Here is a 27483-nt window from a genome sequence, read left to right as displayed (position 1 = left end):
TCATGTAATTTAGGAACAATTAAAAGAGAATATTTTCTATGATTTGAATATAGAAATCATTTACAAGTTATGCATAGAACAATTTATATACATGCATAAAAATATGGTAAACATAACATATCATGTCTACTCGCCTGGGAAACGATGACTCAAGTCCGAGTCTAGGGAGAAGATCGAACAAAATCCTGAGAATCTGAGCCTACAATAAATAGAATGGGGTGTCACATTTAGGTAACAAGAATAACGACGTAATGAAATTACCGAAAATCTTAACCATTGCCTAACACCCTGAATCGATTATTTGGTACCTTGGCCCGCGCAATATTCAAATCTGGCGTCATGGAATTCGTCGAGCTAAGCCATCGACTACGTCATCATGTCTCGCTTTGCTTGCTACGCGTAAGTGTATAGTGGAACTACACACCCACTTATAGGCTGCAATATCATAATATATATATATATATTTACCCATAAACTAGTTTTCTTTTAATATAGATAATATATATATTTTTTATCTAAATTCCTCATTTATCAAAAATACATACATATATATATTTATAACTAAATTGATACATTTTCTTAAAAACTTAATAATTAATTAATAATTTAATAAATGGTTTAAAAGGAATAAATTGCAATATTCTAGCCTCAAAATAGAAGGAATCCATCAGAAATCAGGATTCGAAATAAACCGACGTCATCATCATAGGCTAGCCTAGAACGCACTCGGGGTCAGTCTTGCTCGGCCTCGAGTCATCTAATAGGGCTTCGTCCTTAAGACTCCGATCAACAAAATGACTCGCCAATCATATCGCCAATTTTAGGAGACCTAAAGAGAACCCAAATTAGATCAACCTCGATATCCTGAGTAAGACTAACCTAACCAAGTCATCCTAAGTCCATGGACAAGCGACAAGGGAGAACAAGCCGAGTGGGCTAGCCCAAGGGCTGCCACAACTGGATCAGTCATGTCCAACACATTGGGCCATCCTAAAACCCAATCGGGCCCCGCCATCCTAGGCTAAAACCTAACCCGACATGCCCAACCCCAAAAGCCCTCATTTCCTTTTTCCTTATATTTTATTTATTTATTTTTTCTTTTCTTTTCTTTTCTTTTCTTTCTTTTTCTTTTCTTTTTCCTTGCCATCAAACTGCCGCCGCCGGTCGGCCAAAATCGGCCGACCAATATACCAATACGAAGCCCTCGCCACGAATAACAACATATATTAAAATGAAACCCATCGGACGGTCAGATCTTAATAGATCTAAAATAAATTTTTGGCCAAAAATAGAGGCAAATCTGGCCGTCACCGTTCGCCGACCGCCGGCTATTTTTTCGACGATCAGAAACTACCCCAAGGTGCGCAACACTAAAGAGAGCAACATACCAAAAAATGAGAAAGATCGGACGGCTAGATCTTTGTAGATCTAGAGTCAAACTCTCGGCCAAAATGGATAAACAAACTGCCAACGTCGTCGGCCATCGTGGCCGGCGATTTTCGGCAATCCAAGACCGCCACCCAACCCCCTCAAGCAAATCGACCAACATATCCAAGAATCAAAGAAATTCAACGGTCGGATCTTCGTAGATCTGACCTTAAACATTCGGCCATCAAACCCCATCGCGCCTCAACCCATATTTCACGAAAACAACAAGAAAAACCGAAAAGATGAAGCCAAAGCACTTACCTCCTTGTAGATCGGGGGCACTTTAACTGTGAAAACGAAGTCGGATCGTCGATTGAACTGTCGGATTGCTCAAAATCGCCGAAAATTCGAGAAGAGAAATGAGAGAATAAAAGAGAGAGAGATTCTGATTTGGGGGGGCTGCCGAGCGCCTCCCCCTTTTCTTTTTATATTTTTTCCATTTTTTTAATTAATTATTATATAAATAATTTAATTAATTTTTTTTTTTTTTTTTGTGGATCTTTACAAATATGCTAATAGTGCATGTCCAAATTCGAAAGAAATAAACCCTCAAGCTAAAGCTACCTTGACATTGCCTTTTTCGCATAATCTCAAAAACAATCCACCACATTTCGTGGCTTGTCTTTATCATTGTCGACTACTGATTGATTTACCTATCTCGTTTGGGATGCGGTAAATTTAATATATACTTAATGAATTTTAAAATTATAATTACTTATTCACTATATTTTAAATCGTTATTAACTAAATTTTGCTTAACGTTGACCATCCATCATTGATTACAAGTCCGTCCGATCTTGCAAACGGAAAATGTTCACGTGGCTAACGGAATTCGATGTGACAAAAGTAAATTTAATATACATTTATTGAACTTTAAAAATATAATTATTTATTTACTAAATTTTGAATTGTTACTATTTGTTTATTGAACTTTACTTAACGTCAACTATTTATAACCCATTACATCACCGTCTAATATTGAAACACTCGCTATATCACTATATGATCTTAAAACATATTAAAAGTTTATTGTATGCATTTGAGATCATTTATTTCTCAAAACTAGAAGTTACAAACTAAACTAATGATTCAAATTAAAAAAACTATTTATGCAAACCAGAAGGTCTGCTTAGATTTTATACCTTTATTACGAACAATCAAATTCACAAAAATGTATTCAATAATAAGACCAAAAGTTAAAAAATTGATTACAAAAATTGTAACTTTTGATTTGTAACGGAGGTAACAAATTTAAGGAGATTTTTTTTTTAACTTATAATTTACATCAAATTTTTTTTTATTTGAATAATTGGTTTAGTTTGTGGTTTATGGTTTGAGAAGCAAGTGATCTCAAATGCATATAATAAGATTTTAATATGTTTCAAGATTAGGTGATGATGTAACGAGTGTTTTAAGATCATACGATAATGTAATTGATGATAGATGGTTGATGCTAAGCAAAATTAAGTGAGCAAGTAATAATAATTTAAAATTCAGTAAGTAAGTAATTACATTTTTTAAATTCAACAAGTGTATGTTAAATTTACCTTTGCCATGTCGAATTTCATTAGCCATGTGAGCATTTTTCGTTTGAAAGATTTGACGAAATTAGAACGAGTGATGGATGATTGATGTTAAGTAAAGTTCAGCAAGTAGTAACAATTTAAAATCTAGTGAGTGAATAGTAACAATTTAAAGTTCTGTAAGTGTATATTAAATTTATCGCTTAAAATGGTTACTTTTCATACTATTGTTTCTCGATATCATTACCATCACGGAAAAGTCTAGAGAGACCGATGGGCTTATCGACTGGGTTACTGAATGAGGGGCAAAAAGATGAAATTACCCTTGCCTATTTTGCAAATTTGCAAAGCGGGCCATTGTTGCTCTATCCCTGCTCCCTCATCTCCATTCCATGCCTACCACATCGCTGTTGCTCTCGCCTCGCTGTCGTGCCTAGTTGCCATGCTGTCATCTCCTCGCTGCCATCGTCGTCTCGCTAAGATGCAATGATGGTTGGCTAGGCGAGGCGATGGCAGTAGAGGCAAGGCGACGACAGCATGGTAGCGAGGCACGATGACGAGGCCATGGTAGCGACAAGGCGACAACCATGGAAGGGAGACAAGCGAGCATAGAGAGAGCAACAGTGACCTACTTTACAAAATTACAAAGTGGGCGAGGGTAATTTTGTCATTTCACCCCTTTTATGTAAGGCATTCGATAAGTCCATCGAGTCCTATAGAACGAATCTTACCACCGTAATCAGTTAGGTAGAACTATAATGATTGCTCCCAATTGGCATATTTACTCACGTGGAGCATAGTCTCTCCCATCGCCAATGTCTTATCCCTTTGTTCATTATTATTAATGTTGTCATTGTTGATTTGTCATTTATTTTAAATCCCCTCGCATCACTTAAGGTGCCGACTCTCTTTCTCTATTTATCAATTCGCATTCTCATATGTCATCCATTAACTCACTATCTATCTCTTCTTTTTCATATTTCAAATTGTCAAATGTTAACTTAAAAGAGTTGTATTGATTTAAATTATTTCGATCCACTCCCTTTCTTATTTGTTCTAGCTTTTTCGATAAAATCAATTTTAATTAGATACAGACGAATAGCACCCTTATAGACAATAATTTTTTGAAAAAACAAAGCCCTGGTGGTCAAATTGTTCAAAAGGTTGTATTTTGAGAATTATTATTTTTAAAAATATTTTTAACAATTAGACCAGCAAATGCAATGTCCTGGCTGGAGAAAAACAGAAAAAAAGCGGAGACAAAGCCAAGGCTTCATCATGACTAGGGTTTTAAGTTTGACGGAGGGTCTCTTCTCGGCCACGCACAGTCAAATACACAAAAAGGGCGGGAGACATAAACAGTCCCCCTGCTTCATCTCCATTTCCATTCCTTTCTTCTCCTTCGATCCAATCGACTCTATCTCCAACGACAATTGAATCCACGCCACCATGTCATCAGGGGTTCGCCGCCTCACGGTCCTCGGCGAGTTCAAACCCTTCGGCTTAGTCGCCGAAGCCCTCGACGGAAAGCCCTCCGACAATGTTCCCGTCGACAAGTACAGTTACCTACTCTTCGACCCCGAAATCGTCCGCCAAAGAGACGGCTCCGACGACTCCGACGAGTTTCCCTCCGGTGAACTCCGCGGCGATCACGAGCTTTTCATTCGAGGGAATCGGTAATTCTCTTGCTCCAGACTCCAGTATTGGTCCTTCGTTCTAGTGGTTTGTGGCCATTCGATTTCTTGAAGGCAGGGGGCTTCAAGCTCCTAGCGTGTTTGCTCAGTCCGAATTCACGAGTTCCAATAGACCGTATTGTAAACTTTTTTTTTGTTTTTTCAACTTTCGACTGTACAAGGAAAAGAGGGTTTTCATATTACATTTATTTTACGCGTATTGATTTCTAAATTTTGCTTTAAAACGTGCTTCACATACTTCTCCAGCGTTTCTTTTAACTTTCCTTTTTGGGTATGTTTTCACTGGACTTGTTGGTATTATTATGTATGCATCTGCTTATTATCTATTTATATTTTTTTTACAGGATAATATGGACTACAGGCTCACGAGTTTATAAGAGATTTACCTCACCTTCCCCGGTCATCATGGTAGTTAACTAATCTAGGTTCAATTAGAAACGTATATGCTGTTAACTTATTCTTGATACTTCATTTTTGGCATAAGTCTTTGTCCTTTATGTCATTGGATTATATATTTGTAATCTACGGCCATGTAATCAGTGGTTAGCAGTGTTTTTTTTTTTCCAAACTTTTGGCTCTGAATCTCTAGTCTTTTAAATCAAATAGTTATCGCAGCATTTTATCCCTGTTCTTTTCAAATGAAAATAGAAAAAAATGGCTACAGAGTTCTGTCTGGTTTATTAAAATTACTTTTCTGACTGAATTTGAATCTGAGTTTCAATGTTTAATTATAAACTGCACCTGAGTGCTTACCTTGATCAGAACTTCCGTCTATTATGTAATTGTCTTGTTTATAATTTTCTCTCATTCTGTTACATTGGAATTATTTCACACAAGCTTCAACAAAAATTTCAGGCATGCTGGTCTCGCCTGGGCAATATGTGTGAAGCTGTTCTGTGCGTCCTACAAATTGATAGTTTAACAATCTATAATGTATCAGGTAAGTATACCTACCCATATTTAATCTTGGCTTTGTTTTTAGCTCTTCTATGTGCTTGTCCTTTTGTGAGTTATATGTCACAAATCTAACGTTTGACGTTTATTTGAATAATTGTGTTAATGAGGTATTTATACATTGGATTATAATGTACGTGTGTATCTGTAAATTCTACCCATTATTTTGGTATAAATATAATCACAGCTAGCCCTAGTTGGTTGGTGTAACAATCTAAATTTTTTTGGTAAAGCATGGTATTGGAGTTGTTCAATTATTTGTAGCTGTTCATCGTCGTGTGATATTGTTTGTTCGTGTTCCTAACATGTTTCAGAGTCATATGGGGTCATGGCCATGTACATGGGCTGTGATAAAATAAATCTCCGTGGAGCGCTTGTATGGACCAATGTGTCCCACTAACAGGGTTTGCCTACCACCATTAACTCTAAAGGTTATCTGCCATTGCCGGCCCCATCACCCAAACACCCTCGCTCAAGTTAAAAAGCTTGCTTGGCTTAGAGGATAGGTTAAAAGCTTATTTGGTGGCTGAGGGCTATACCCATAATTGTTTGTCTTGTGATTTCTCTAACTCGATGTTTCATTGGTCTCTTCATTGACTTGCCATTAAGAACATATTCTTGTATATGGGTCTTAAAAAAGAAGTTTGCAGGAAGCAATGTCCATGATTCATTGCTTAAGAGTAGTGCTGACTGGTATCTAGATTGAATCAGTCCTCACATGAATTAAAGTGGTTTCCAAATATGTCTTTATTGTTCTCTTTTTATGGTAATTCCAAAAGGATGGTAGAATATAGTTGTCATTCTAGTAGATGATATTGTGGTTGCTGGTGTTGATGCCGAGGGGGTAACTTAGTTGAAATCATTACATTATAATTTTCACACTAAGGATCTAGGACCTTGAAGTACTTCTTTGCATTTTGGTTATGTCTAGCCTTGATATTGCCCTTTTTTAGCACAAGTATGTTCTTGATTTATTGTTGGAGATATGGAAGTTAGGATTCAAGCCTATTGATAAGGACTCAAACTTGTTGATATGCTTATTGATCCAAATACCAAGATTGTAATAGATAAAAGTTATCTATTAAATGAGTGAAGTTGATACGAGACTAGTTAGGAAATTGGATTATTTGAATGTTGCCACAGTGGATATATATTTTACTACAAATGTTATTAGTCAATTGGATTATTACATTATAATTTACTACAAATGTTATTATCATTTCTATCAAGCTAATGTCTTTACACTATTTCAGAGATGCACATATGCTAAGTGGGTAGATTCTCAATAGAATGCCTATTACACCTTGTACCTTTTTTAAGGATAATTTAGTATCATGGAAGAATAAGAAGTAGATAGTGTTAGCTTGGTCTAGTGCTCAAACTGAATATAGAGTTATAGCACTTACCGCTTATGAGTTCATATCTTGAAAGAGTTTGAAGTTGAACATTGATATGGAATTGATTAGTGAAATTTGGACAACACTCAATATTGATCTTAATTTTACCTTGTTTCATGAGAGAATCAAACACATTAATGGCTGGCTTTGTTTTATTCAGAAAGGTTTTACAAAATGTAATCAAGAGCACTCATAAGTCAAAAAGATCACTTTTCATATTTGTTACTAAATCTTAGGGATGAGGTAGAGAGATTTTCTTTTAACAAGACTGAAACATATTAGTTACAATTTCCATCATCATCATAACCTTTAATACCACTAGATAGAGTAAGTTATATGTAGAGGTGTCAAATGGCATAACCTGGTTCATTTGAAGGTTGACCCACAGTATAGTTGCCTGTTTCTTGCAGGCTCATTACAGTGTCATGTTGTGCCAAAAATTTCAAAGGAGCGGCCCAACAAACCCATATGGCTGTGTCCAGTCTACCTGCTGTGCCTTAACGGACCCACCAACTAGGTCCTTGTGGTCTAGCCTATCAAGTGATGCAAATAGGGACAGCAAAATAGCAAAAAACACAAGGATGCAGTGTTGAAACAATGGACAGCAAATAAAACACTGAAACAACTGAAATCACACGTTTTTAGACCTAGAACAGCAAAGTAGCAGCAGCTCATTGCTAGCCTCTTGCGCCTATGGCAGTGCTGGGGGGATTGGTAGGCACTGCAGGGTCGAATCCTCAAAACCCAAGCCTCCAAATCTTCAAAACCCTGGCTGGTTTGGAGCTGAAATGCTGTAGAGATTTCTGTCTTCAAAATGCTGAAAAAATTCCATAAAACCTAAAATTCACTGATCTTTTAGGAACCCCAACAAAACACTAGGTCTTACAAAAAAACCCCCCACAACAAAATTGCACCAAAATATACCCTAAAAGCTGAAAATGACCAAAATAGCCCTAACACCCAATTAAAGAAAACACATGAAAATCAAAATTATGTAGAGGTTTGCATCATTCCCCCCCATCTTAGAAAGAAGTTGCCCCCAAGCGAGTTGTCAACTTGGCTGCTTGGAACATTTCTGGATCTATTTTAATGAAATCCTTTTTGCTAATCCATAATCAGATTTGCCAGCCCATTTTACCAGAAATCTGAAATAATTTCCCGCTCTCGTCTTAACCTCCCACACATGCATAACAGTCTGGATCCTTCCTTCTCTGCTAGGAACTATTTGAGATGGACTCTTACACTCAACATCCTGCATTTCAATTTGTAAATTGCCATGGAAAGGATATAGATCTGCCACATTAAAAAAGTTGATGATATATCGAGGTCTTGAGGAAGCTCAACTTCATAGGCATTTTCACCGGACTTGCATAGACTTTTGCATTGCCAAATCGTTATACTCTTTAACTTGTGTTACATATGTGCTGGAAGCCTTTCTTTTTTAAGGAAAGTCATAACCCAATCACCCACTTGATACTCCTTATACCTCCTATGCTGCTGATCAGCTGTTGCTTTGTAATGATGGTTCACATTTTCAAGCCTTTGTCTAACTTCTTGAACCTCTTTCAAATTCTTAGCATAAGCAACCACGCTATCACTGACCCTATGCTGATTGGATACATCTATTAGATCAACAATCTGATTTGAATTTGTTCCATATACTTGAACAATAGCATATAACTCTAGGTCATATGTGTAGTAATTTTGCCCAGCCTTTTTCCAGTGAAATAAGCCACTGGTCTTTCTTCCTGACTCACAGTAGCTCCAACTCCAATCTTTGATGCATCTCAAATTAACTTCAAAGAGTTTGTCAAAATCTGGTAAGGCTTGGTACTGAAATTTTTTATAAACCTCCTGTAAAAGGTTGCTAAACCATGGAAGCTTCTTACCTCTGTAACAATTTTGGAAGTAGGCCAGCTAGTTATAGCTTCAGTCTTCTATGGATCAACTTCTATTCCATTTGCAGAGATAATATATCCGAGAAAGTCCAATCTGTCCACCACAAAGCTGCATTAAATATATATTTGTAAAAATTAATTAAATAAATCACTTAAATATATAATTATTAAAATTGAATACATATATGTTACTAAAAGAGTAATAAAGTTACTAGCAGCATTTCCAACGACCTTTATAAATGTTGCTGGCACGGGCATCGATCTAATTAAAGGCATGCCAAGTAAGACACACATGGGCACCAAGCACAACTCATGAGTCATGACACGTCCATGTGTTATGGTGTTGTTTGGTTTGCATCTTTCAACTCTACTGCAACTTGTACTGTATGGGTGATGCCTTGCATGGTTTGGAATTAAGAGATCAAGAGGCTAGCAGGCCGAGAATGGTGCAGGATAAGGATCCGAAATCTTAGGGAAGTTAGAGATAAAGGATAATTTAGTTTAAATTATATTCCTAAAATTTAGAGTGTCACGAGAAAGATTCCATTTACCTATTCTGAATTTTCCTTATTGCTGTAACTTCATGTTATTTCTTTTTGCTGCTATAATTGTTAGATTTTATGCTGTCATTTTCTGTTAAGAAGTTGTTAGCCCTAGGCCCCACACATAGTGGCTAGGAAAAAGACAAAAGGGTTGGTTGTAACAGAATTAGGGAGTAGGATCTGCTACAGCGGACCTATCTCCCACGGTTGGGTATATCTTCTTCTAAAGGCTATCTTGGGGGATTATGAATGAATTGAATATGGAATCTCTCTCTCTCTCTCTCTCTCTCTCTCACTAACTCTCTCTCTCTCTAACGTATCCTTCCCCCTTCTACTTCTCTGTTCTTGCGCTGCTTTAAGCTTTCTAACCTATCGGAATTAGAAAGCCGACCATTGTCTTGGACCAGCCGTGATAATTTGGTATCAGAGACACCATCCTCGGCCGAGCTAAGATTAAGTCAATGGCGGAGGGATCCCGGATGAAGGTCTTGGAGACGTAGGTGCAACAGTTTAGCTCGACTTTAGCCGACACCAATAACCGTATGGAACAGTTGGAGTTAGGAGCTAATCGGAGTCACGAAGCGATTGCGACAATGGATCGGAAGGTGGAAAGTTCCATGGAAGGACTGGAACGAAGACTTGAAGGCTCCATAATGCGGGTGCGAGAGGATCTGACTGCTCAAATGCAGCAGTTTATGTTGATGTTTGGACGACAGAACCGAGTAAGTATTTCTCTTGAATTTCCTCCTAGGGAGAGAATGGAACTGATTCTTCAAAGAAATCGAGGAGCTGATAGACAAGATGCGGTGGGAATCGAGGGTGAACCCGAGAATGAGCCGGAGGAGTTACTTCCCGGGGAAGGAAATGGCATGGGTAATATCCACCAACCAGGATTCCCCATGCCTCGAGTAGACATTCCCACATTTGATGGAGCGAATCCCAGATGGTGGCTACGAAAATGTGAGAGAATGTTCGATTGGTATAACATACTCGACGAACAGAGGTTGCCACTAGCATTAGCTTACTTTAATAAGGTAGTTGATGCGTGGTATCAAGGATGCATAAGGCGGAGAAGAGACTATACTTGGGCTGAATTTTCGGAGAAGTTGTGTGAAAGGTTTGGGGAAAGGAGCATGGTGGATATCATAGAAGAGTTCAACAAACTTAAATAGAATGGGAGTGTGGAATCCTATCAGTTGTGCTTTGAGGAATTAAGATCACTCATGCTCCAGCACAACCCGCATCTATCAGAAACCTACTTTGTGTCTAGCTACTTAAGTGGGCTTAACGAGGAGCTGAGACCGATGGTTAAGGTGTTGAGACCTCGCACGGTAGAACAAGCAGCGGAGAGTGCTCGTTTACAAGAGCTAGCAGTAGAGGCTTTACTAAAAAAACAGAGGCAACAAACCAGGGGAATGGTGACAGGAGCCTCTAATGTGGGAGGTAAGGGGTATGGTAGAGATCCAGCAAGGGTTAACAGTGGTAACAGGGGTGGAATGGGCTCGGGCTCGGCACCGTTTGGGGATCAATTAAGGGAGCAGAGGAGGTTAGCTGGCCTGTGTTTCCGCTGTGGGGATAAGTACCACGTTGGACACCAGTGCAGAAGGCAGATTCTTCTATTGGAAGGAAATGAAGAACAGGAAGAAGGAGTAGCAGAGGAAGAGGATTGTGAGATCATGGAGGTAGAAGATAATGGTGAGATTTCCATTCATGCCTTGAAGGGAGTAGCTAACAACAAAATCATTAAAGTGGAAGGACAAGCCCCGGAAGGAGGTCTCATGATCCTAATCGACAGTGGGAGTACCCACAACTTTCTAGATGAAAGCACGGCCAGGCGAATGAAGTGTTCACTCTCGGGAACACCTCCCTTGAGTGTTACAGTGGCCAATGGCCAAAAGGTGTTGAACAGGTCATCTTGCAATGGGTTCTGTTGGAAGATGCAGGGAGAAAAATTCGAAGCAGATTTGAGACTGCTACAATTGGGGGGATGTGACGTGGTTCTGGGTGTAGATTGGATAAAGGGGGTAAGCCCTATCAGCTTTGATTTCAACAAAATGGAGGTATCTTTTGAGAAGGAAGGGAAGATGATGACATTATCGGGTAATAAGGAGATTGGATCCTGCCAGATGATCTCTGGAAAAAGGTTATAGAAGGTATTCAAAGGAAGATGGAATCAGCTGGCACACTTCTTTTCAATGGTGGCCATCGAAGGAGTAGAGGATCCAATGATGCAAGGGGAGTTCGGCCTAACCGTCAGCACACCCCAGGGGAGCCCCGACCAAGTACACTACTTAGAAATTATTAATAAATTGATGGTTGGTTATGAGGATCTATTTGCTGAGCCTAAATCCCTGCCCCTAGCCAGACTGTTTGACCACTCAATTCATCTAAAACCAAATGTAGAACTAATCAACAGTAGGTCCTGTCGTTATCCCCCAATCCAAAATAATGAGATTGAAAAGATGGTTAGAGAGATGCTTCAACAAGCAACCATTCGACCTAGCCAAAGTCCTTTCGCTTCTCCCGTCCTACTAGTTAAAAAGAAAGATGGTTCATGGCGATTTTGTGTGGACTATCGACAGCTTAATGCCATAACTATCAAAGATAAATTCCCTATACCCTTGGTGGAGGACCTCTTGGATGAACTGCACCATGCCCGCTACTTTTCTAAGCTGGATTTACGTTCCGGGTATCATCAAATTAGGATGAAACCCGAGGACATCTACAAAACGGCTTTTAGGACACACCATGGGCATTTTGAATTCTTGGTGATGCCATTTGGGCTCACCAATGCCCCAGCTACTTTCCAATCCCTCATGAACAGAATTTTTGAGCCATATCTTTGAAAATTTATACTTGTATTCTTTGATGACATACTTGTCTATAACTCTACCTTTGATCAACACTTGACTCACCTTAAAATCACCCTTGACATCCTCAAATCTAATCAGCTTTTTATTAAGAAATCTAAGTGTGCATTTGGACAAGGATAGGTAGAGTATTTGGGACACATTATCTCCAAGGAAGGGGTGAGCACCGATCCAAAGAAGGTAGAAGCTATGATGTCTTGGCCAAAACCGACCTCGGTGAGGTTTCTAAGAGGATTTCTAGGGTTAATCGGTTATTACCGCCGGTTTGTGCAGGACTACGGAACCATTAGCAAACCTCTCACCGAGCTGCTTAAGAAAGGAGGATTCAGCTGGGGAATTGCAGCAGAGGAAGCCTTCGAGAGGCTGAAAGAAGCCATGAGCAAGGTGCCGATACTAGGGCTGCTAGATTTCACTAAACCTTTTGTGCTGGAGACGGATGCAAGTGGGACTGGTATTGGTGCAGTCTTAGTGCAAAATGGGAGGCTGTTGGCTTTCCTTAGCCAAGCCTTGAGCCCAAAACACCAAGGGCTCAGCATATACGAGAAGGAATTCATTGCTGTTTTAATGGCGGTGGATAGATGGAGACACTACTTAGAAGGAGGTAGATTTGTGATTAAAACCTATCATGAAAGTTTGAAGTTCCTATTACAACAGAAACTTCAAACCCAGCTACAGAAAAAGGGGATGGCTAAGCTGATGGGATTGGACTACTCAATCCAGTACCGGAAGGGTAAGGAAAATAGGGCCGCAGATGCCCTATCCAGATGTTATGAAGAAGGCAATAATGCAGCCATGACTGCTGTAATTCTAGATTGGTGCCTTGAGGTAATATAAAGCTATGAGGGTGACGAGAAAGTGAAGAAAGTGCTGGAAAGAGTGGTGGTGGGATCAGAAGAATGTGAAGGGTATACTTTGGTGGATGGGTTGCTAAGATATGAAGGCCGAATTGTGGTAGGTGATTGTGTTGACCTCAAGAGAAAAATTTTGCACGCCCTACATGAATCTCCATTGGGAGGACATTCTGGAATTCAAAATACATACCTTCGGGTAAAATAGCTATTCCACTGGCAGAGGTTGAGAACAGAAGTAAAGGAGTTTGTGTTGGCTTGTGACATTTGCAAGAGATGCAAGTATGAAAATACCGCATACCCGGGACTATTGCAGCCTCCGCCAATTCCCGAACATGCTTGGACGAGTGTCTCAATGGATTTTATTGAAGGGTTACCAAGATCGAAAGGGAAGGATAGCATCTTGGTAGTGGTAGACCGGCTAACCAAGTTTGCCCACTTTATAGGGCTGGCCCATCCTTACACCGCCAAAGAAGTGGCTCGGGTCTTTTTGGATCAAGTGATAGCCATACATGGGGTCCCTAAAACGATAATCTCTGATCGTGATAAGATTTTTACAAGCCTATTGTGGCAAGAACTTATGAAGGCACTGGGAATTAAGTTGAATATGTCCATAGCTTACCACCCTCAATCGGATGGCCAAACCGAGAGGGTGCATCAAAGTTTGGAAACCTATTTAAGGTGTGCATGTATCCTACAAACCAAGACTTGGCATAGGTGGCTGACTCTAGTCCAGTGGTGGTATAATTCAAGCCACCACTCCTCCCTCAAAATGTCACCCTTCGAGGCTCTCTTTGGGTATAAGCCACCTCTCTTACCAGCTTTAGGGAATCATACCTCTGCAGCCGCAGTGGAGGAATACTTACAGCAAAGGAGAGAGGTACTACGACAACTGAAACAAGAATTACCATCCGCCCAAAATCGAATGAAGCAAGTAGCTGATCGGAAGAGGAGCGATCGAGAGTTTACAGTGGGAGAGAAGGTATACTTGAGGCTGAAACACTCCCATATCAAATATATTACACGAGGGCAAGTATCAAAACTCAGCCCCCGGTACTTTGGACCCTTTACTATTGTGGCTAGGGTGGGAAATGTGGCCTACAAATTGCAACTTTCGGAAGAATCCCAAATTCACTCGGTTTTTCACGTCTCACTCTTGAAGAAAGTAGTAGGAACTGAGCTGGTGGAGGCAACACTACCCTCCCTTCCTAGAGAAGAAAATAGAAGAGAAGAACCGGAGGCCATATTAGATAGGAGGGTAATCTACAATCAGGGAGCCCTACTCATGCAAGTGTTAATGAAATGGAAGGAAGGGACGGCTGAGAACAATTCATGGGAATACTTGCCCGACTTACTCAAGCAATTTCCGAGAGCTGCCAGCCTCCTTATGATTTCTTGAGGACAAGAAATTTGTTAGGGGGAGAGAATTGTCACGAGAAGGATTCCATTTACCTATTCTGAATTTCCTTATTGCTGTAACTTCATGTTATTTCATTTTGCTACTGTAATTGTTAGATTTTATGCTGTCATTTTCTGTTAAGAAGTTGTTAGCCCTAGGCCCCACACATAGTGGCTAGGAAAAAGACAAAAGGGTTGGTTGTAACAGAATTAGGGAGTAGGATTTGCTACAGCGGACCTATCTCCCACGGCTGGGTATATCTTCTTCCAAAGGCTATCTTGGGGGATTATGAATGAATTGAATACGAAATCTCTCTCCCAAACTCTCTCTCTCTCACTAACTCTCTTTCTAACGTATCCTTCCCCCTTCTACCTCTCTGTTCTTGCGCTGTTTTAAGCTTTCTAACCTATCGGAATTAGAAAGCCGACCATTGTCTCGGACCAGCTGTGACATAGAGATAGCTAGTTTGTATTTTAAATTAACTTAGATATCTTGTAAATAGAATAGACTTCTATAGGAGGTAGATGTCTTTTGTATATACATACGTCCCATGCACGAATGAAGAAGCGGTGAATTTCCTTTCTCCTAAATATTTTCTACATGGTATTAGAGCAGGATTTTTTCATGTTATCAAACCTAAGGGATTTGCCGCTGCATAATCCAGTCTCCTTCTACCCGTATCTGCCAGTCTTGCCGTGAATCACAATGGCCGACAAAAGCAACTAATCCTCCAAGATCTTTCCCCTACCAAATAGCAACCCTGGAACCATTGACAACAACAACATGTTCACCATTACGGGACACAAACTAAATGGTCAAAACTATCTTCAATGGTCACAATTAGTGTTGATGTTTATATGCGCAAGGGAAAAGATGATTACTTAACAAGAGCCACAATCAAATCGGGAGAAGAAGAACTAGGATTCAAAGCTTGGAAGTCCGAAAATAATATGGTGATGTCTTGGCTCATCAACTCTATGACAAAATGAAATAGGTGAGAATTTTCTTCTTTATGACTCTGCACAAGAGATTTGGGTGGCTGCTAGGGAAACCTACTCACTTATTGAGAATACCTCTAAATTATTTGAGATAGAGAGCATGCTTGATGATCTAAAGCAAGGAGATTCTCATGTTACACAATATTTTAACTCCCTAAACAAGTATTGGCTTCAATTGGATAAGTATGATACTATCCAATGGAAATGTACAGATGATTCAGTAAGGTATAAATAGATTGTGGAAAAGAAGAGACTATACAAGTTTCTCATAGGTTTGAATAAAAACCTAGATGGAGTGAGAGGGAGAATCCTTGGTACAAAGCCTCTGCCAAGTCTTAGAGAAGCGTTTGCAAAAGTTTGAAGGGAGGAAAGCCGGATGAAAGTCATGCTGAAGCATACAGACTCGACCTTGGAGCAATCAGCCTTAATCACCCAGGGAAGCCATCAAACTTCAGCTAAACAAAAGAAAGGGTGTCTTTGGTGTGACCATTGTCACAAGATAGGCCACACTAAGGACACTTGTTGGGAAATCCATGGGAAGCCTACACATGAAAGGAAGAGTAGAGGTACCCTAGCCTCTGCAAAGGAAACCACAACAACTCCATCACCCAACCTATTTAGCAAAGAACAAATGAAATGGCTTCAAAATATGTTTGGCAAGACATAGATTTCTCAGTCTCCTACATTGGCATTCGGTTCTATAGCCCATAAAGGTAACAACTTTCATGCCTTGACTGCTAAGAGTAATTTTTTTGCTATATGGGTTGTTGATTCAGGGGCTTCAAATCACATAACTGGAGATACTAACCTATTAACTAGATTTCAACCATGCAAGCAATATTGGATGGTAAGAATTGCTGACGGCTCATTGGAATAGGTTTAGTGGCTATATCTACAAACCTTACCTTAAATTATGTACTTTTGGTGCCAAATCTAGATTGCAACCTATTATTGGTTAGTAAGTTGTCTGCTTATCATGATTGTGTGATTAAATTCTCACAAAAATAAGTGTGAATTTCAAGATCAGATTTCATGGAAGACAATTGGCAGTGCTGAGGCATGTTTGGGACTCTACATCCTCCAAGGGACTACTTCCAAAAATAAGCTTTCTCATTTCAGCAATGGTTCCTTCATTAAACCCTCTATTTGTCTCTCTAATTTTCATTCTAACAATAATAGTGCAATCATGTTATGGCACTATAGACTAGGACATCCTAATTTTGTTTCCCTTCGAAAACTGTTTCCCTCATTATTTGAGAATCAAGACCCACATATGTTGCAATGTGAAATCTGTTAATTCTCTAAACATATTTGAAACACTTATCCCAATCAAACCTATACTCCATCTTACCCTTTTTCTTTGATTCATAGTAATGTGTGGGGGCCTTCGAGGGTTAAAAACATTACAGGGGCTCATTGGTTCATATCTTTTATTGATGATCATACTTGCTTCATTTGGGTGTTTCTTATGAAAGATAAATCTGAAGCTGGTCCTATTTTCAAAACCTTCATTCAATTATACAACATCAATTTAATGCCAAAATTCAGATCCTAAGGACCGATGATGGCAAAGAATACTTCAATTCTATTCTTGGTTATTATCTCTCCCAACAAGGCATTATACATCAAAGCTCATGTGTCATTACTCCCCAACAAAATGAGGTTGCTGATCGGAAGAACCGACACCTATTAGAAGTGGCAAGATCCTTATTGTTTTCTACTAATGTTCCGAAACATTTTTGGGGTGAGGCCATTCTTACGGCCACATACCTTACAAATAGAATGCCCTCACGCATCCTAAAGCATCAAATTCCTAGTCAACTTCTCCTCACATCCTCTCCTCACACTCGATTCTTTCACAAATTCCTCTAAAAATTTTTGGTTGTTTGTGCATTTATTCATGTTCACGACCACCTTAGAAGCAAGCTTGATCCTAAGTCCATCAAATGCATCTTCCTAGGCTACTCTCCTCATCAAAAAAGTTACAAATGCTACTCTCCCGAGCTTCAGAAATTCTTCACCTCTATGGATGTAACCTTTTCTGAACATCTGCCATATTATCCCAAATTTGATATTTAGGGGGAGACTGCTCAAAACAATTAAAATAACACTTTAGAATACCAGTTTTGGGATATTCTATCTCTCCCTACAGATAACCAGCTCCCTGCCAATAACCAGCAACCTGAGGAACCAGACTCTAATTCCAAAATCAGCCATTCTCCTTCTCCTACCAAGGAATTTCAAGTTTATTCTCGGAGACAGTCTCAACATAAGGAAAGTAAGGACCAAACATGCCTTAGGACTGATCGAGAAGCTAACCCAAATTCAGATCTGGTGATAATAAGGGGAAGGGAATACAACCACTGGTGAGGATTCTAATACTACTTCTATTGATGATGAGGATTTGCATTGGCCCATTGCCTTGAGAAAGGGAGTAAGATCATGCACACAACATCCTATATAGAACTATATCTCATACAAGGGTCTCTCACCCAAATTCAACACATTTGTTTTAAATGTGGATAAAGTGCAGGTTCCCAACACTATTTAGGAAGCTTTTCAACATCCTAAGTGGAGGGAAGTTGTCCTTGAGGAAATCAAAGCTTTGGAAAAAAATGAGACATGGGATATCTCTGATTTACCTCTTGGAAAGAATCTTGTGGTTTGCAAATGGGTTTTTACAGTAAAATACAGGGAGGATGGAAGGATTAACAGGTTTAAAACCAGACTAGTGGCAAAGGGATTTACCCAATTCTATGGTATTGATTACCAAGAAGCATTTACCCCCTGTGGCAAAGCTAAATACCATCAGAGTGTTGCTGTCCCTAGCAACAAATTTGTATTGGTCTTTGCACTAGTTAGATGTAAAGAATGCATTCCTAAATGGAGATCTAGAAGAGGAAGTTTACATTGAAATTCTCCATGGATTTTAAACTAAGCTTACAAGAAACAAAGTATGCAAGGTAAGGAGATCACTCTATGGACTTAAACAGTCCCCGAGAGCCTGGTTTGAGAGATTTACAAGGGCAGTCAAGAAGCATGGATAAATCAATGCCAAGTAGACCACACCTTATTCATCAAGCATTCCTTGGAAGGTAAAATATCTATTCTTATTGTATATGTGGATGATATCATTGTTACGGGAAATGATATCATTGAAATAAAAAATCTCAAAGAAGTACTTGCAAGGGAATTTGAGATTAAGGAACTAAAGTCTAAGATACTTCTTAGGCATGGGAGTTGTAAGGTTCAAAGAAGGGATTTCAGTCTCCCAAAGAAGGTATATTCTAGATCTCTTAAATGAGACAGGGATGTTAGGTTGCAAATCGGTAGATACTCTTATGGAATCTACGACAAAATTAGACAGTGAGAAATAAAGCATGCCAGTTGACAAAGAGAGATATCAAAGGTTGGTGGGAAAGCTCATTTAGTTGTCACATACTAGACCGGATATAGGCTTTTTAGTGAGCATTGTAAGTCAATTCATAAATGATCCCAAAGAAGAGCATTTGGAAGTAGTTTATCGCATCCTAAGGTACTTAAAATTAACTTCAGACAAGGGATTAATGTTCAGGAAAAAGGCAGACTGAGGGATAAAAATGTATAGTGATGATGATTTCAATCCTAGATAGAAGATCAACCTCTAGATATTGTTCTTTTGTGTGGGGAAATCTAGTTACTTGGCGCAGCAAGAAACAAAATGTTGTCTCTAGGAGCAATGCGGAGGCTGAGCTTAGAGCTATGACTCAAGGATTTTGTGAAAGAATATTGCTAAGAAGGCTAGTTCAAGAACTACAAATACTTATGACCGAGCCAATATAAGTATTGTGTGATAACCAATCGGCTATGAGTATTGCAAAAATTTCGGTTCATCATGACTAGACAAAACATGTGGAGATTGACAGGCATGTCATCAAAGAGAAGATATAAGAAGGGACATTCGAGTTAAGCTACACTCCTACTTGACAGAGTTGTAACTTGGGAGCCAATAATAAGAGTTGTGAGTTGGCTGCATTTCTAATTAATCTTGGACATATTTTGATTAATATCAGTATTTATCTTTTAATACGTGGCAATACGTTCATCTTTATGTTTTTACTATTTAGATGAATCCCAAAGAATGTAGCAATGTCAATCGGGTTATGATGAGATCATACAAATGAGATTGAATGACTGACGTTTCATTCTTAAACTATTCCTGGTCATAGGACTATAAAGTGGGGCCTCTATAGTACCGTCAAGACCGGTACATAATATGCATGCTTGTAAAGAGGGGGGCCTCTATAGTACCGTCAAGACCGGTACACAATATGTATGCTCATTGATTACTTGTGTAGTGACACTAATGCAAGTGTGTAGGTGCTCATTGGTGAATGAGTTCACTGAATGACCTAACTTGAAAACACTCATATGGTAATTCTTACTAAATGTTAATTGGGAGTTCTATGTGGCGACAGATGCTAATTATCACAGTTATCTTGTATGAGGAGTGTCATGTTTTGATGCCACTATACGAGGTCCAATAAGATGGGTCCTTAATAGGGTGGTTATTGAGTATGATCTGAATCATACGAAGATATGTGAGTACGCAAGATGGAATCTATCGACCTTAGTAAGTTTTAAAAAGGTATATGCCCTATGTGAATGATGAAGTTACAACTCGAAAAGTCGTTGGCCAACGCGGATAGGTGAGAATTAATAAGTGTTATAATTCGACTATATGAGTTGTGGACCTAACATTCGTACACACAAAGTTGGTTATTAGAAGTTTGACATTTTACCATACTTTTAGACCATACCGGGGCACTATGATAGAGGGATCGAATAGCACTAAAACTTGGCATGGAAAGGTTCATCAGAAGTGTCATTTGCATTTTATTATGATATGGGGGTCATGATACGTTACTAGACGTCAATCTTGGTCTAAGGGTAAGATATTAATTTTTTGTCATGAGATGAAATAAATTATGGATCATAATCAAAGAGTTTTTATTAGGAGTAGGATTCTATAAATTGCCCTTTGCCATCTTTATAGTGAACCTATAAGGTCACACAAACAAAGAGAAGTTTCATGAAAATTCAGTGGGATCAAAAAATGTTTTTGAGGCCCGGAAGAATTTGTGGATTTTTGGGGCAAGCTAGCACTTGCAAAAAAGTCCACGAGATGTCGACAAAATGAGAAAAAAGAAAAACAAGGTGAAAAACAGCAATGGGCTGGGCTAAGGCCCAGCATGTCCAAGACATGCTTGGGTTTTCTATAAATCCCTAGTTTGACTAGGGTTTGGGGTTGGCTCTCTCATTCTTGCCTCTAATCCCTTTGGCTTTCTAGAGAGAAAAATTGGTTTTTGAGAAAAATCAAGAATATTTCCAAGTGTTGGATTAGATCTTACATAGTTGATACAAGGAGAACGAAGGGGCATGCTCATGGACATCGATTGAAGCTTCTCTTTGGTGTGGATCACTTATAGAGGATAGGTAACACCTCGTGACACAAAGATTCATCCATTCTACATTGAACAACCAAAATGTTTGGTTTTCGTTATATGTTCTTCATTTTTTAAGAGATTATATATTTGCAAACTAGATCCGTTCATTTTGGGTTTCAAGATTAGCCAAAGAGTTTAGTTGATCCAAATAATTTTTAAATTTCCGTTGCACTTGGATCTAAGAAACCCAACACTACTAACAGTCAAGTAGTTGACATTCTCACTAAGGCTCTACCAAGAAGAATATTTGATGAGTTAAGCTGCAAGCTTGGCCTAAATAACATATTCAGCCCAGCTTGAGGAGGAGTGTGGAATTAAGAGATCAAGAGGCTAGCAGGTCGAGAATGGTGCAAGATAAGGATTCGAAATGTTAGGGAAGTTAGTGATAAAGGATAATTTAGTTTAAATTATATTCCTAAAATTTAGAGATAGTTAGTTTGTATTTTAAATTAACTTAGATATCTTGTAAATAGAATAGACTTTTATAGGAGATAGATGTTTTATGTATATACGTTCATCCCATGCACGAATGAAGAAGCAATGAATTTCCTTTCTCCTAAATATTTTCTACACATGGTCTACTATAATTGTTACCTATTTTATGTCAGGTTGAGTAGCCCATGGACGACCCAACCTATTTGACACCTTTAGTTTTATGAGCTTTAGCTCTTCAATCATCTCTATCCACGATTGTGCCTTTTGTGATTTTATTATATTTCATGTCATGTAAGGTTTCCACCAAGTTTTATTTGGTTTTCTTGTACACTGTCATTACAAACTTCATCTATTCCATCTACTCATCTTATAATGTGTCTACTTTTTTTTTTTTCCTTATATTTTCAAACTTTCTAAATGGTATATTGAGCATCTTATTTTTAGTAGACACCACTCCAGCCTTATTATGGACGTTTTTAATTCTGTCTTTATTTGTATGCTGCAACACCATAGTTGTCAAAGGCACAAAGGTGCTTGGAGCCTGAGGCGCGAAGCGCAAGGTGCAGGTGTGGGTTTTTTTTGGAGGTAAATGCAAACTAATAAAATAATAAATAATGAATAACCAACACTATATTACCATTATAACAGCTAAACTCATTATTTAAAAATAGCACTACAAGTAAACATCAACATGAAGCATAATTTCAAATTCAAATTTCAAAACAAGCAACTAATTTATAAAATGACAAGCAAGTAAAATGAGAGACAATTTGCAAACATAACAAATCACACTCTAACATGAAGCATTGTGAAATCATAGTCTAACATAACAAAACTTAGCCTAAGTCAAAACCACAAGTAATATTTAAATCATAGGGTTTTATGAGAAGAGGAAGAGGTTATGATATTTGGGTTTATGTTAATAGGGTTTTGTGTTCAGAATTTAAATTTTACCTCTTCTAAAATTTCTCAGTATTTTTTTCCTTGTTATAACAGAAAATTAATTAATAATCTTAAATAAAACCCAACAGCTCATAGGCGCACAAGACACCTATGGTGGAGCCATGCTGAGACGCCTCTCTGGAGCCTTGCGCCTTTGGCAACTATGTTGCACACCAATTATAACAATTTCATCTTAGCAGGCGCCCCTTTGACAACTATGTTGCACACCTATTATAACAATTTCATCTCAGTTGCAATCATATCTTGTTGCCGCCTTGGTACTTAGCTGACCAACATATTTTGACATACAACAAACATAGTAAATCATATAAATTAGTGGTCACATTTTTTCACTTTTAACTCTCTTGACTTAATTATATGAATAACACCTTTAATCTTCAAATCTCACCAGTAATATAATTTTATATTTCTGCTTTTCTGCTGCAATTGTGGCTTGGGGTTGTTAGTTATGGGCTGTCGGTTGGTGTCCTTTTTGGTGGTTTTGAGCCTTGTGATTTCTGATGTGGGGTTGCGGAGAGAGATCTATGAATTGATTGATGGATGTTGATGATGTGGGTTTCAATTTGGTTTGTTGCTACACAGGAATATTTGATCAAAATGGTTGCACTACTAGATGTCCATGGCAGTTGTACAAGATTGATAATTTTGGTAGTTTGATTATATGGGTGTTTAAGAGGGCTAGCCTTTTTCTGAATGAAGAAAATTTGTTGCAGAAGGCAAGCATTGTTAGCAATGGCAAGGTTGCTCCTTTGTGACTGGTTATAGGTTTGAGTTGTGGGAATAGCCTCTTTGTGAAAAGACAAAGGGAAGGTTGTGCACAAATACAACCCTTATAGAGTGGGGAGCCTTGCGCACTGGGAACACTCTCTTTCGAAGAAAATTTGCTGTAGGGAAAATTAAAAATTAAAAATGGGTGAAATCAGCTTGTCCATCCACTTTATTAACAGCTAGATAGTGGGGGGATTGTCTGGTAATGGGAAGGGGTCTTAGTGCATTTCTGAACTTGAGACTGCCTGCGTTGTTGTTAGGAAACTCAGGATTGGTATAGTTATACCTCTTTCTTATTTGCACAGGTGACATTTTCTTTCTTTTTTTATTTGGATTCTCATGTCAAGGTCAAACATGAATAAAGTTACATGATTAGCTAGGCAGTCCATTAAGATTCCTGAAATTGTGAAAGTTTAATTTTTTCTTCTGTCTTTTGCATTTATATGTCAATGCAACATGCTCCCTTTTTTGGTCACAAATGAAATTTGGATTTTTTTTAATATACAGGTGTAGTAGTATCAGTTCCTCTTCCTCGTACCATCACGTCAATATGGCCGCTTCCATTTGGTTTACTACTTGAACAGGAAGCTGAAGGCAGCACACCAAAATATCCTTCTTTTTCTTCTCCAAGCTCTTCGTTAAGTGCACGTGATGTCTCTCGTCCCAAAAGAGAAGTTGGATTCAGTCCACAACAAAATTTTGCTATAGCTAATGCATATGATTATCGTACAATTGGATGTGGAGCTTCAATGTCCTCACATTTTATTCTGAAAGATCCTCTGGAGGAACCCCAGGTATACATGGAGCTCACTTTGATGGTTTGTTCATTTTTGTTTTGTAGCTGCTTTTTCTCAAAAGTTCAGTTTAAGATCAAAGCTAGTTTCCATTGCTGTTTTCTCTAGTACTTTGCTTAATTGAAATGACTTTCTCTTCTCTTGTATTTTTAATGACTTTTTTCAGTCAACTTACATTGAGGAAAGGGGAAAGTTGAACATAATGAAGGAATTTGATGAGAGAACAATCTGGACTAGTCATCATGTTCCTCTAATGGCATCATATAATAAAGGTTTTTGGTGTGACTTTGCACTTAATTTTAGTTCATATCAGCCTGCTGCTCCATTAAGATGTAAGCAAGACAAAAAGAAACAGAAGAGATTGGACCATTTTTTCTCATACATGTAGCATACAACTATCTTTGCAGGAAAGCTGCAACATTCCTTGTGGGTGGTAGAAGCCCTTGGCTCTAATCTGGAGGTTGCAAATTCTAAGTTATCCGATGTGGTTCCTAGTGGAGTATTACCAAAACAACTCTCTTTCCGAAGGATATGGCAGGGGAAAGGTGCACAGGCAGCTGCTAGTAAGGTGCTAATCTTTACTTGTATTTTTGGGGTCTACTGGGGGATTGTTAAATATATCTAACAACTTAAAGTTACCCTTGACACACACAATGGCCACTCAAGAGGGGTGGGGGGTGAATTGAGTGATTAAAAACTTATTGAATTGATTCTTTCCCTTTTAAAACTCTTGAGATTTTCTTATACACAAAATACACTTGTTATAAATATATATGTTGTTTGGAAATGATAGCAATATAAATACACAAACAACCACAATATAAACACAAGATATGGTTCGGTGTATCCAACACCTACTCCACTCTCTCAAGGTCAAACCGACACTTGAGGTTCCACTAAAACCACCACTAGGTTTTCACACAAGATCACCTAGCAAACTTGTACACCCCGAGGTTTCCCCTTAGCTCCCCTCGAAAACTAATACAACACAATAATACACCTAGATTACTTGGGCTCTAGGATGCCACTCACAATCCACAATCTAATACAAATAAATCAATCCTATGTCCAACACACTTGGACTACAATGGATATCAATACAAGATCAATATATAAGGCAAAATGAAATGATACAAGTTACCAATAAGAAGAAAACTTCTTCTTTGCCTTGAGGCTCCAATGGATAGATCTTTGAAGCTCCTTGGGCCATGGATTGCTTTGATTGAGTGCTTGAGAGCTTGGGTGTGCTTTAGGAAGATAGGAAATGGTAGAGTATTAGCCTTCTCAAGATTTCTCCCTTTGATATTTATAATAGGGCTCCCAAAATGACCTGCAACGCCTCCAAAAATCCAACCGTTGGAGTCTGGCAGTCGACTGCTCTAACTGACAGTCGACTCCGCGACACCCACAGTCGACTCTCGCTGTCGACAGTCGACTCTCGCTCAACCCACAGTCGACTTTCTCACAGACAGTCGACTTTCATTGGCCTACAGTCGACTCGACAGTCGACTGGCCAAAACCCACTCTCGGCTACCTCAACTCTGCATAAATAAGGCTCGGCTATATCGACTGATGCACATCCACAGTCGACTGCCATTGACTTACAGTCGACTGTCCCTCACTGGGAGTCGACTCTCAGTCCAGATTTCAGAAAAAAAGATTTGCTTTGATAATACAATACACAAAATACTATAATACTTAACACATATCAAAACTCCATTAGGGGTTTTAAACATACTAAAAATAGTTTTACTAAAATTATGTTTTGTTAAACATCAAAATACACAATAGGTTGATTGGAGCAACTTGACTCAACATTCTTTTCTTCTGGGGAGGGGGATTTTCAACGGCAAACTTAATGTTTGCCCTCTTTATCAGTCATATATACAAATTTTCCATTTTAGTTTAACATTCCTCAATATTGCCTTTTTGTCATTTCATTTGTTTCTCTGTTACTTATTTCAAGAACAGTTACTTCATTTTGAATATTACTTCTTTCGATATAAACTAAACTATGAATTTCATAAATGCATAATGTGTTCTTTTCTAGCTAATAGCTAAATTCAATAGTGCCCAAGTGGTTACTATATTGAGATAAAGAACAACACAATAGCAATAGACAAAAATCTAAGTATGGATTACTGAATTGAAATAAATTAAATAGCATTCAAGCACATCATGTTTAGAGCTTTGAATGGTTGTTAGGAGAATAATAGAAATAGTTTACAAAGGTTATATTTTTAGTATTACATATATATTTACTTTTTCTACAAACCAATAAAAAAGGGGTTAAAGATTTTCCAAGAAGGTTCCTTTTGAAATGTATGTTATTTGACTTGTGAAGAAGGGGGCAAAAATGTAATTCAAATTAAGATGGAAATATTGAATGTACAATTAGCTAAGGGGCGAAAAAGAATTTCCCCGATTTCCTAGTAATGTCTCTATATGGAATGAGTATATAGTAATCAAAACTTGATAAACCTTAAATCCTAACCTTAACTTCTGAAATAGGAAGCATTATCAAGTTGAACGCATTGGATAGGTTCCATGAACATCTGTTTTGACATGACAAGAAAAAATTTATTCTTCCCTATTCCTAGTGGCCATATATGGGTCTAGAAATATGCTAATGGTGAAATAAGTTTTCTGGCCTTTCCCAAGTTCTTTAGCTGTTAGCATTGGCTAACTTAAATTTGTTAGGTTTCAGAATGTTACTTGTGCTGGCCACTTATCACATGGGAAAAGCCACTTGACACATGGAAAGGGTATGATATGTATGGTCAGTATGATTAGTCAGATATACATCTGTATGTATTAGTAGTTGACCATTCCATATAGCTGTACGTAAGTTTATTGCATAAGAAGGTCATTTTAGATTGTAATTGACTTGAATTTCACGTAGCAAGATAGTGAACATGCATAATACAAGCCACTGAAAACTCTGTACTTCGGGTATTTTAAAAAGTTTAGGGTGAATTAAATGCATGTGGGGGTTGATTTAAGCTTGACTGGAAGTGTTCTGGAGCTTATTTCTGGCTGTTTATAACAGCTTAGATATAGTAATTTGGTTGTATTGTGAATGGGTCCTTTGCCATTGTGAGGGTTAAACAAAATTATACGAACAGGGACTTGAATCTCCAATTCAAAATCTTCTTAAATAAAGTCTATCTGGTTGCAGAAAGCTCTCATAATCAATTTCAAAATTTCACTAATTCCTCTTGCTTTATCTGTGCCACTGTCCACAGGCTGCCTTCTGCATCTCACGGCCAAAACTGACACCCTTCTTACCCAACCTATTCATGTTATGCTGATTGCAAAATAGATACCAGGGAAATCCAATTACTGTTGAAGTTATGCAAGTAACATAGGATTTCCAAATAAAAATTTTGATCCGAGAGATGGAATCTATGGAGAAGAAGAGCGAAAAACTGCTAGATAGGTCGCTGGGATGTAGGGGAAATGGACAGAAGATGGTTGGATGATACT

General features: G+C 38.4%; 1 protein-coding gene across 1 annotated transcript in view; it reads left to right on the top strand.

The window, feature by feature from the left end:
• Positions 1-4196: 4196 nt before the first annotated feature.
• The window catches only part of LOC127796773 (anaphase-promoting complex subunit 1), a 99916-nt gene continuing 76629 nt past the window's right edge, over positions 4197-27483 (top strand). The window contains exons 1-6 of the mRNA XM_052329150.1: positions 4197-4627; positions 4990-5053; positions 5501-5585; positions 23711-23997; positions 24164-24269; positions 24405-24565. Of these exons, the coding sequence (XP_052185110.1) occupies positions 4401-4627; positions 4990-5053; positions 5501-5585; positions 23711-23997; positions 24164-24269; positions 24405-24565 (930 nt within the window). The 5' untranslated portion in view covers positions 4197-4400. The remainder of the gene's footprint in view (positions 4628-4989; positions 5054-5500; positions 5586-23710; positions 23998-24163; positions 24270-24404; positions 24566-27483) is intronic.

Source organism: Diospyros lotus, chromosome 3 (assembly GCF_014633365.1).
Source record: "Diospyros lotus cultivar Yz01 chromosome 3, ASM1463336v1, whole genome shotgun sequence".
NCBI classification, from domain to species: Eukaryota; Viridiplantae; Streptophyta; class Magnoliopsida; order Ericales; family Ebenaceae; genus Diospyros; species Diospyros lotus.
The sequence above is the reverse complement of the archived record's forward strand: the minus strand, read 5'-3'. Positions and strand labels throughout refer to the sequence as shown.